This window comes from Papilio machaon, chromosome 5, assembly GCF_912999745.1.
Source record: "Papilio machaon chromosome 5, ilPapMach1.1, whole genome shotgun sequence".
NCBI lineage: Eukaryota > Metazoa > Arthropoda > Insecta > Lepidoptera > Papilionidae > Papilio > Papilio machaon.
Genome location: NC_059990.1, coordinates 1,689,225 through 1,701,282, shown reverse-complemented (window position 1 = coordinate 1,701,282; position 12,058 = coordinate 1,689,225). Strand labels below are relative to the sequence as shown.

The following is a 12,058-nucleotide window of genomic DNA, read 5'->3' as shown; positions in this document are numbered from 1 at the left end:
AGACATGGTCCTGACATACCTCAATGCTACACCATCTGTTACGAATAAAAAAATAATACACCATTACTAATATAAAGTCACCATAAAACATATAGAATTGACAGCTATTAGTACACATTTATTCGTACAAGTAAACACACTTTATTTTATCACAAGACACCAAGTATTATGTTCAATTTACTTCATTCATTGATTTATCAGCAGTTTTTTTAGATCCAAGACAAATGACTGTGTTTTTACGATATCCTCCATTAGGATATATCCGAGCTATTTATCATCAGACATTTACGAAAATTAAAGTTTATTTCCTTATTTATTATAGCCTTGGTTGTATTGTCTTGTTATTTTCTTCGCAGAAAAACATATTCGTCAATTTATTGGAAAAAAAAAATTCGTTATTAAAGAAACAATCATACGTTGTTACTTTTAGACACTATTACTTAAAATCATTTGGAGCGAATGGCGCACTTTTATTACTAAACCAAGTGTCAGACAGACGTAGTGAGGGGACGTAAGCATTGAGATTTTTGTAGGTCTAGTGTTGCGCCGATACACCGACACAGTATCGGTTTTCTTCCTAACATCACTTTTTTCTTTAAAAAGTTATTCATTCAGTGAACTCAGAATGATGGAAGAGAAATACGCCAAAACCTTATAGTAAGTAGTTGTTACCATTGTGTTCCAGAACAAATCAGACCAGATGAAACAAAAGTGATTGTTAGAAAACTGTAAAAGATAAAGATATGCCATTGCTGACTTTTTTGTAGAACCTTTTGAGATCTACAATTATCTCAGACATCATTTTATATAACTCTAACTGTTTAGCCTACGTTAGCCAAAAATTGGCAAATTTTAAGGAGTTCAAAAATATGCTGTTTATTCAAGTATACTAAACTTTACTTATTTTATAATAAATATAGGTTATGTTATTCAGTAATAATGTAGCTGTCTAATGGCAAAAGGATTTTTTAAATCGACGCAGTAGTTTTTGAGTTTATTCCTTATATACAAAAATATAAACTCTTCCTCGATTATGTGCGTTTCAACTTCTTAATCTTCGAGAAGTCTATAAATTTTTCGATAGCTTATAAATTAACTATTATTGACATAGTCAAGTAATTATCTGGATATTAAGAACATGAGTCAGATGAAAAATATTGAGCAATTAATATCAAATCATTAAACGGTTGGATTTTACCAAATGTTATTGAATCATAATTGTTAACTGTTTTACTATTTTAAGTCATTGTATTATTGTGTTTTACAAAAGTTCTCCTTATGCTGTGTCCACAAAATAAAGTAGAAAAATTATTCAATGAAATTTTTACAATACGAAATATTTCATCATAGTAAAACATCATCCAAATTATATACGAACACGAACATATACACATAATATTCGTAATTCTATATTAAACGATTAAAAAAAATCAAGATTTAAAATAAATAAGTATCGATATTGTAATTAATTGAGATTATGCACATAAATTGAGAAAACAATTAGAAGCGAAGGATACGCGTTACAAAATTCAATTGTACGCGCATACGTAGGGTTATTGTTCAAGTGCGGACAGAGTCGCGAGATAGGTTTATACCCCAGGCTTGAGATCGCGGAGTCATTACGTGAGTTATCATGGCGGCGCGCGCTTGCCTCCTGCTCCTCTTTGCCGGCGCCTGCGCAGCCCGCGAGTGTATCGAACTCACCCTATCCGAAAGGAGTTTAACTGATAGCCTTTTGAATGGGACCATATTAAAATTCGCCGCGAAAAACGAAAGCAATGTTGACAGTGCAAGAACGAATGTCCTGGAACTATGGGATAGGTTTCCACGGATCATGGTGCCGATGAACGGGACCACAGAGCAGTGCCGAAGAGAAAGCAGATTGTTCAGAGACAGCCTGGACAGGTTGGAGCTGTGGGCATTGAAAAGTAATTATATTTGATTTTTTAAATTAATTTCTGGATGAAGGACAATCTAGACTATCATAATTACATAATATTATTATTCCGTTATTTTTTCCGTAACAAACCCTTTCTTAACAGACGAAAAGTAAATAAAAATAGACAAAACAATTCGATTAAATTATAGTTAGCGGGTAGACGCAATATTAAAGAATCATTCAATAAACAATGAATCTAACATTATAGACCATATAAGATTATCATAATTTTTTTCTAAGCATTTTTAGTAGCCAGTATAACAAGCCCGGTAAAAAAATAAAACCATATTTCTGCTCACTGTATAATGTAGTAATTATTATTAATTCGGTTACGATCCGATAAAACTTAATAAATCTTATATTTATAAAACATTAAGATAACAAAAGTTTTCTTTTTACCGATTGCATATGCATGACTACATTGCAACACATAATATATCGCAATATAGTGTATTTATGAGCCAAATAACATGATTATATTAAGTGATTTTAAAACAAAATATTATAATATAAAGACTAGTTGTGTACTCGGTGCAAGACATTCACATTTGGGACATAATAATTTTCACATTGACCCCGTTTGTAGATACGCTTAAATATAAATATTTTATAAATAATTTATGACTATTTGCAAAGATTATTTGTACAATTTAAAATAATTAACACTGAGTTATTAGAGTTGTTATCTGATAGTTTGGTAATTCTCAAGTTCAAAAGAACTCAAAAATTTATTTTTTTAAATACAAATAGACAAGTATGAAACTATAGAATTCTAATAATAAAAAGTTTAGTGCATAATAACGTTGTCGAAATTATAACATACTTACCGTGGATTTCTGAGACTGAAATATCTGTTTAAAACATATTGCTATCATTGTTTTGTCAAAAATGACTGGGATAACGATATGTTTCATACAGAGATTTTGGTGTCGGAAACCAACGGTTAAACAAACAATCGTAATCATCGAAATAAATTATTATGTAGAGGAAAAGTTCTAACCAACTACCACTACATTATTAAAGATCTTTTTCAAAGTTTAGTTGTACTGTGCCACACTTAAGCCTATAAACATTGCAAGTTCACAACCCTAGCCTGAACCTTTTCCTTTCATAAGAAGGATCATCGATTGAATAAAAAATAAGAAGTCATTTTTTATTCAATCGATACTATGCCATTGAAAATGACTCAAGAAAATAATGTATTGAAGATTTATCCAACCGTAGTAGACTAACCGATCTTAATCAAATTCTAATAAAGATCCCCTTCAACAATCTCTGAGGACCTTCGATAGCAATTACTACAGAATACGAGACCCACTTAACCTTGTAGAAAATGTTATTCTTCGCTAAAGAAATGGCTTTTCCTTCACGAAATATTGATATTTATCGAGTAACTTCATTTCATCTTTTATAAAATTATATGTCTATACAATGAAATGAATAGACGAAGAAAATATTCACGAGCATTAGTACATAATATGTCTTGTTAGTTACTAAAGTCACCCCTAACTTGGGGTAGGCTCCGAGCCCCTCGGTGGGGACGTATAGTGAGCTGATGATGATGAGTTACTAAAGCAATATTATGTAATATTTCCACTACAGCGACTGTTCAATTGACTACAACGAAGCCTTTGCTTCTATAAAAAAAATTGTTGGTTTAATGAACACCTGCATAAAACAACGCGCTTGTGTCCTTTATACAAGTTGGCTAGTCCATTGAACCTTAAAATGCACTCCAATTATATGTATTTAACCTACATTTCTTGTCAGGTACTATCAATAAGTAACTAAATCTAAAATGTAACTAAACCTAGACTATAATTTAGTTAAAACAAAACCGAAACTTAGCCGAATAATATCTTCTCTTGAAAATTAAAAACAAATTAACATTCATTGTAATCTAGTATTAGATTTGCCTTGATGATCTAAAAACGCATTTAGTGTGTCCTTTCTCAATATCGACCTTAAAGAGGAATCCTTCGGATGTCAGTCAGTACTGAACCTTGTGAGATGGTGAAATGATTGTGAGTGAAGAATGCAAAATGCGGGCGAGGTGCTACAGCGAGTGGCGCGTGGCATTTTCGTGACTAGAATGTACGCATTTATCAAATCCGGTGCTCCGGTGCTAGGCGATAGACAGGCTACGTATGAAAGGCTTTTTTATGACGCATTTTCCTCCTGTAGTTTTGTAACAAGGTCCTTACTTGTTCTGTGTATAGAATAACTTTGTCACTCTAATGTACAGTTTAAATAAATATAGATAAATGCATTTTTAAAAATGATTGAATGTTCATATACTTTTCATATTCCTTTACGCAAAGAAATACTTAAATCAAAGAGAGTGAACCAAACATTTCATGTGAAAATATTAGCCCGTTCTCTGGATATTTAATCGCTACTTGTTACTAAAATTTTCAATTATATTTTAAAACACCGCAACAAAACCGCAACGTAAAATATTTTAACAATGGCAGCACTACCAATTCGCAGCATCAGATGCCTTGCATTTTCAGAGCACTTTCCCTGCCTCCTTTTTAATCCGCATAGTTGAGGGCTGGATTTCTCCGTCGAGCCTTTGTTTCCCGACCCATATAACTATGGTGTCTTTAAGGCATGAATAAGAGAGTTTTTTTCTAGGTTAGTGTGCTTAAGATTCTAGACCTTACAGACGTTTGCTTTGCTAAAAGATAAAGGGGAAATAAAATTTTAAAAACGACGTAAATAAAGTCTTTTGTAATTAACCTTAAAGGGTTATTAATTATATTCTGTAGCAGATATATCTTTTAGACATCTCTCTGGGAGAGAGATATCCTAAAAGCTTGCAACTCTTTACATTTAACTCTTTGAATATCGTTAACATTGAAGCAGAGTTGCAATTTGGTTTTAAAATAATTTGATTTATTCCAGCGCGTCTAGTCTCCTCCCGATCATTGCTTATCATTCAAAATACAACCCTAACTAATGGGAATAAAGTTGAAAAAAGTTTGAAAATCTGTGTCATTGAGTTAATACAATTAGACGGGATTTAGGGGATCTGTCGGTGTTTTACAGGTTGCGTTTCGGAAAACGTGCTGCGGAATTCCGTAATTAAATTACCTCATGCTCGTTGCTATCGGAAGTCTAGACAGGGAGGGAGGTTTCCTATTCATTGTGTGTTACTATGATCAATTTGCACTTTGCATAAAATAGTCTAAGTGAGCACTTGCTTAAAAAAAACATATTTTATTTTCAAATCATGAAATAACAATATAATGCTCAATTATATTTTTCAATGTTGTTAATTTTTTTTTCTTATGAAACTTTGAGTACCATAGACACTCGATTTGATAAAGATACTTAAGTTTTTATTTCATTACCATACTTTTATTTATACTTTATTTCTTCGTCCTTTTCATCTTTAACAGAAAGTGTAACCTTGTATAAATGTAATTTGTGAGATCAAAGATGTCTCTTCCACGACATCTTTCGGAACTTAAACTTGGAAATAATTTGTCTCGGATGCGGCAGGTACAGACGAGTACGTACGTATTTCATACAGCCTCCTTCCGGCGCTGATCAAAGCCGTTCCGGTGTACAATAACATTTGTACGAATCTCGCAAGTTTGATCTCAATCACTTAAATATGAACCACTTCATTTTATCTACGCACGTTTTATGTACTGTAAATAAATATAACCTTATGTCACATAAACCAATTATTTCTACTATATATTGAATAGTTTGGACAAAAATTATGAAATTAGGACTTTTTTTAATCTTAGAACAAACGTTCGATTTATAATTTTTTTGATATATCAACTAAAACTTAAAGTACTATGAGCACTTTATGTTTGTAAACTTATTGGTTCCAACATTTGTTCCAGTGTTTGACGCCACAGCAAAACCACCATCGGGCATATTGAGCGGCAACGGCAACCAATACGGCGACTTTGACGAATGTTTGGACATCGATGGGGCAGTGCGGGGCAAATACTGCCTTGCTTCCCTGCAGGTCACTATCAAGGGGGACGAGAAACTGGAACATTTAGACACTTTGATACACAGTGGACACTATTTGAGAAGCAATATTACTGACGTGAGTAAAATTAACAATTATTAAGATATATTAATGTCAATTATAATACTTCAATATTTTATTGAATTTATTCATCTTGAAAATTATTGTTACGTTAAATAGAAAAAAAATAAACGCGTAGGAAATTCTTAGCTTTAATAACGTTTAAAATCAAAATAAACTAATATTATTATACAAAAGTTGTAAAAGTAATGCAATTTTGAAATTTCATAGCAGTTTATATTGCACACAGACAACTTAGTCAACTCTTTATCGTACCTACTAACAATCTAAGTATCTTTTAAGTCTGTAGTTTTCAAGTAGACTTAAAGCGCCGGGAGCAATAGTAATTAGTTGAAAACTAAAGTCGTCAGTTCTAATCTGCTATTCGATGAATTTTCAAGCACTAATGTTTAGTTAAAATGGTAATTGTAAGCACAGTGCTGCATTACAACAACCTGCTTAAAATTAACAGTAATAATGTTTAAAAATAACCTATAATTATAAATACGCGTTTACGTAAAGATACGTTTGTGAGTGGACTAACTTTACGGCACATCTCTTGCAGAGCGATGACGGGGCACGGACCCATTACAAAATGATTTTTGGAGAATCATAACTCGAAAGATGTTTTTAAGCTATCGAATTATTTGAGGTTAACTAACGATAACTAGAAGTATTAAACCATTTGTTTAAACTAAATATAAAATGATAATAGTGTAAGAGTGTTCAAAAAGTATGTTTTATTGGAAATCATATAAAAAAATATTTAAAACTTATCCTTCAACCGTAGACTTTACTTTCGAGTGCACCTTTTATTTTATTTACCGACGAAGTGCATTCAGTTACCAAGCGTGCATAATATACGTTGGGTTGGGGATGTTACGAAATACGCGAAAACCGGCATCGATGTGGCCTCGGAAACGCGACCGTGACCTCTGAATGACGCGTTCTCATGAAATTAAGACACCTTTACATCTGACCCTGAGACTTGTTTACTAAATCCGACTCTGATAATTATATGAAAATTTAATGATTTAACTGACCGTATTACCATAATAAAAGTAGTCCGAGGTAAGACAAGTAAAAGGCATATGTTTGTACTTTTCATCAAAGCATAGATGAGACATCTGAGATTCATTGACATTTTAGTAAATCAGTAGTTGTTTGAAATTCTAAACTAAACTAGTTTAAATTAGTAAACTTTATAATCTATCTATATCTATATATATAAAAGAAAGTTGTGTTAGTTACACTATTTATAACTCAAGAACAGCCGAATCGATTTGACTGAAAATTGGTGGGCAAGTAGCTTAGAACCAGGAAACGGACATAGGATAATTTTTACCCTGTTTTCTATTTTTTATTCCGCGCGGACGGAGTCGCGGGTAAAAGCTAGTTTATATTAAAAACGAAAAGAAAAACACATTTTTCTCTAATGTTAATATTAAATAAATAGCTAAAGTTTATGTATATTCTTTGAGGTATAAATAACCCACGTATATTTACAAAACCTCGGGTATATAATTGGAATCAATAGACCTTTAACATAGGACTTTTTGCTTAGAATTTTGTGTGTAACATTAATATTAGTCTGTAAACTTAACTACGTATAGAATTTCGTTGAGAGCGAATAACGATACGTAAGTTTTTAACGTAAAATAAATCTTACCTCCTAGAGAATTAAGATTTAATTGACAAAATTTATTGAAAGCCATCTAGAGATGCAATATCGGTTTATTAAGGCATTTCATCACAGCTCACTAAACGTCCCGACTGAGGGTCTCGGAGCCTACCCTAAGTTAGGGGTGACTAGGTCATAGTAAACCACGCTGGCCCCGTGCGGGTTGGTTGACTTCACACATATCATTGAATTTCTTCACAGGTTGCATCACGATGTTTTCCTTCACCGTAAAAATGTCGAAGAAATGTAAATCGAAAAACACATTGGTATGGTACAAGGCGGGATTCGAACCCAGGACCTGCGGATTGCAAGTCAAGTGCTTAAGCCCCTTTTTTTTTTTGACCAGAGGGGAATGCTTGATGCATACTCCGTGCCTCGGGGCAGACACGCGAGTTATGTAAGATTCTCTCCCCGAATGGGAGCATACCCACTAAACCCCTCTGTTCCCTCAAGGCGATGATGTGGGGCGCCACGGGATCGCGTGAGCTTGCCACCGCGACGCCCCACTGACCGCCCCGGGAAGGGACCCTCTCTGCACCCCCAAAAGGGTGCGGCGCCCTTAGGCGCTCCTCTACGACGACACCGTGCAATGCAGGTTCGGAATCCCCGCCGCCCCCGCTGGTGCCGCCAGGGTTTATAGAGACCCACCTCATGGCCCCCGTCTTGATCAAGACTGGGGCCCGCGGTCCCGGTGATGGTGTTGAGCCACCGGGATTACGCGATGGGACGCAGGATCACACGCCATCGTATAACAGAGTGTTACCGAGGTCGTGCTCCCACGTCCCGGCCAACGGTCACGGCCCTAGTGGGCCGCGCCACCCTCCACCCTAGGCTTACCCTCACCTTTCGCTGCCCTGAAAAGGGCAGTTACTCAGCTCGGGTTCGCCGCCCTCTCTTATGCGGACCCACAAGTGGGCCCGCACCCTAACCTAACTTAGCTAACTTAAACCTAGGCTACTCTAAACTAACCTAAGTCCGGCGGCCGCGACCCTCGACCAAAGAGGTCGGGTCCTAGTGGTCGCGCCGTCCCGGACAAAAAGGCGCTCGCCTTGCGGCGAGACGCCGCCCTCTCTTCTGCGGGCTCACAAGGGGCCCGCAGCCTAACCTAATGTGCGGGCTTGCATGGGGCCCGCCTAACCTAGACCTTATTTTTTTTTATGAGGGGAAATGCAGTTACGCACCCCTACGCCGGGCTTATGTGCAATGGCGCAGGGAGTGTGGGACTCGCCAAAAGACTTTCGGCCATACCCACTAAAACCCCTCGGGCCCTCCACGTCGCCTTGCGGCTGGGACACGGGAACACTCGCGCAATCTTCCGCGACCCAGCCGGCGACCGTCCGCTACCGCAGACTCACATCCTCACGGGGGCAGGGAGTTCCCCCCACAACGCGCGTCATAAGGCGCACCCATAACGCCGGGAGCGCCTAGCACCTAAAAAGGTATGCGGCGGACGATGGGGCAATGGGCCGTCCATCGCCCGGAGCTCTCCACTAAGGAGGTAGACGGCGGGTGTGCGCCTGCCGCCTGCGTCCATCGCGACGTCGGCGAAGAGGGTCTGCGGCTGCGTCCTCCTCTCGCCGTCGTTCTGCCGCCTCCTTCAGCGCCATCACCTCCTCGCAAAAGGAGGCGACAGCGTTCCAGGAACTCTCGCTACCCACCATCGCGTTGACAACAGCGGGCAGCGAGAGATCCCTCCCTATTTCTGCCGCGAGTGCGGCGCGCTGGTCCGACCAGTGCTCACAGAACTCTAGCGTGTGCTGGGCCGTGTCCTCAGCATGGCCACATTCGTGGCACCTCGCACTGGGCTCTCGCCGCGCAATCCGGCATAGATACGCCCCGAAACAACCGTGCCCCGAGAGTACCTGCACCAGACGGAACGTGAGAGCCCCGTGCTTCCGACCCATCTAGAGCTCGAGGACGGGCCGGATCGCCTCAATCGTGCGTTGGCCTGCGGACGCCGTGAGCTGCGCCTCCGCCGCCCGCCGCCACGCACCCTCCTCGACCGCGGGAGGAGGCTCCCACCGGGATCGGGCTTCCGCCCTCCGCCAGTAGGCGCCGGAGAACACCTCCGCGACGAGGTCCCATGGCGACGTCCCCGCCAGCACACAGGCCGCGTCGCACGACACTGTGGAATATCCACGGGTCACTCTAACCGCCATGACCCTTTGCGGCTTGCGCAGCAGGGCCCGAGTCCGGGCGGTCAGAGTGTCTGCCCAGATGGGCGCACCGTACAGCGCCATGGATCGCACGACGCCTGTGTACAGGCGACGACACCGCGAGCCCGGGCCGCCAAGGTTCGGCAGGAGCCGGCTAATGCCCCCGGCCGCCCCCAGGAGCTTCGGTACCAGACGCCGGAAGTGCTCTTCAAATTTCCATCGGCTGTCAAGGACGAGTCCAAGGTACTTCATCGTACCTCCGACGCCGATGAAAGTCCCGCCCACCATAATCGCGGACTGGGTCGGAGGTGCTCGTCGAGGTCCGTAAAAATACATGGCCTCAGACTTGTGCAATGCAAACTCCAAACCCAGACGGCGGATTCTGGCCAACATAATGGCCAAGCCAACCGTAGCCCAGCAACGTAACCTAGCCTTAACTAACTAATCCTAACTAACCTAACTAATCTACCTAACCTAGCTTACCCTAACTAACCTACCAGTGTTTGGTTCGCGGGGCCGAAGCCCTACCCCGGCAGAAGGCCGGGGCGTTCCCCTATCCACCACCCGGGGACGCGCCACGTCGGAGTTCACCTCTCCGCCCACTCGGACAACCGAGCAGGTCCGTGGAAGTGCTTAAGCCCTGAGCCATCGACGGTCAAGGCATTTATTACCACAAAAATCATGAACAAAGTAATCAAGAAAAAGTATTTTTAGATCTTTTTCTTTTTTATATTTATGAAATGTATGCCGACTTTTTGCATTTAAGAATTCGCTTTTGTCTCAAACCAGTCGTAGGTCAGGGACATTACCGCTTTATTTTATTCGTAACGACATACCATATTGAGCTATTTTAGGGTAAGGTTGTAACCATTTAGCAAGTTATTTTACGTTGCACATCAAACCTATAAAGAAAAAAGTATTTTAAATATTATTTCCACTTTGAATCCAAAGTTTCTACTGCCTAAACACGTTTACAAAAACAGATAGTAATCACTTTAACTATATTTAAAAAAAAAAAACAGAGATAGTAACAGGTTTATATTAGGTGTTTCGGTAGTGGAAATTTATAATAATAGAGCAAATGAGCATCAAAGAAATTTTATTAAGTGATCCGCCGCCCATGAAGTTAAGAGGAAGAAAAGTTCGTTCTTCTCTTGACGTTTATGATAATTCGTTACGAGAAAACGGTTAAAATAAATCACTATTTTAGGTTGTATATGACATCTAAAGAGAATTAATATTTTCTGTCTAATGTATTTACTTTAGTACTAGCTGTCGGCGCGGAATTACAAAAACATAATAAGTAGCCTATGTGTTCTTCTAGACTATGATCTACATCTGTGTCAAATTTCATCAAGATCCGTTGAGCCGTTCCGGAGATATCTAAACATTCGCATTTATAATATTAGTAAGATTTAACTTTAAAGTTAATTAATCATTGACTAAGGATAACAATAGATCCGTTACAATGACGCATCACTGGCTTTTAGCCAGACATCGAGGTCCTTTTAAGATAACCGCAGAAGAGTTTTGGCAAAGAATGACAATTTGGTCTGTAACTAAACAGGCTTACCATGTAATAAATGTTAGACCATCCTATCGGCAGCCATTTTAATTCTTATCTATGACGTCAATAGCTTAATATTATACCTTGCAAGGGGATCTCTTAGTTATTTAGGCTGTAAAATGACGTCACATGCCTTATGTAATACATATAAATTATAAGTGATGCCATTGATTATAATGCTCAAGGATAAACTATGAGTACCAAAAACTATTTAGAGATTCCGCTCATGGTCTCCAACGGCCGAACAGTAAAACAAATGCTTGGTATTTCCGAGTTCATCACGAAGATCCGTGACTAATAGAAACACAGTTAGATGCCCGGTTTTATACCAATCGAGTTTGGTTTTATGTATTTCAACATTCGAACACATTTAAAAAACATATCTTTATCTGTGTTTGTAATAAAGGTAATGAGAAGGATGTTAATATATTTTTCTTTAGTAAATACACAAACATCGATATTCAACACAACCATTTAAACCACACTTCACCCTTCATGTGAGTGAACATGTTAACACTGCAAACTAAATCACTGATATATCTATTTGGAAAGGATAAAAGAGACGTAGGTTTATATATGTTTTTTTTGCAAACCAATAACACATTTGAGTACGGAGCTTCGTGGAATAGAGCCGGAGGGCGATGTTTGCGAAGGGGAA

The 12,058-nt window shown here is 38.9% G+C and overlaps 1 protein-coding gene across 1 annotated transcript in view; it reads left to right on the top strand.

Annotated features, from left to right (window-relative positions):
* Nucleotides 1–1,558: 1,558 nt before the first annotated feature.
* Nucleotides 1,559–12,058, top strand: part of LOC106715658 (nose resistant to fluoxetine protein 6) — a 28,701-nt gene continuing 18,201 nt past the window's right edge. Inside the window, exons 1-2 of the mRNA XM_045677856.1 lie at nucleotides 1,559–1,928; nucleotides 5,803–6,014. Coding sequence (XP_045533812.1) covers nucleotides 1,634–1,928; nucleotides 5,803–6,014 — 507 coding nt within the window. The 5' untranslated portion in view covers nucleotides 1,559–1,633. The remainder of the gene's footprint in view (nucleotides 1,929–5,802; nucleotides 6,015–12,058) is intronic.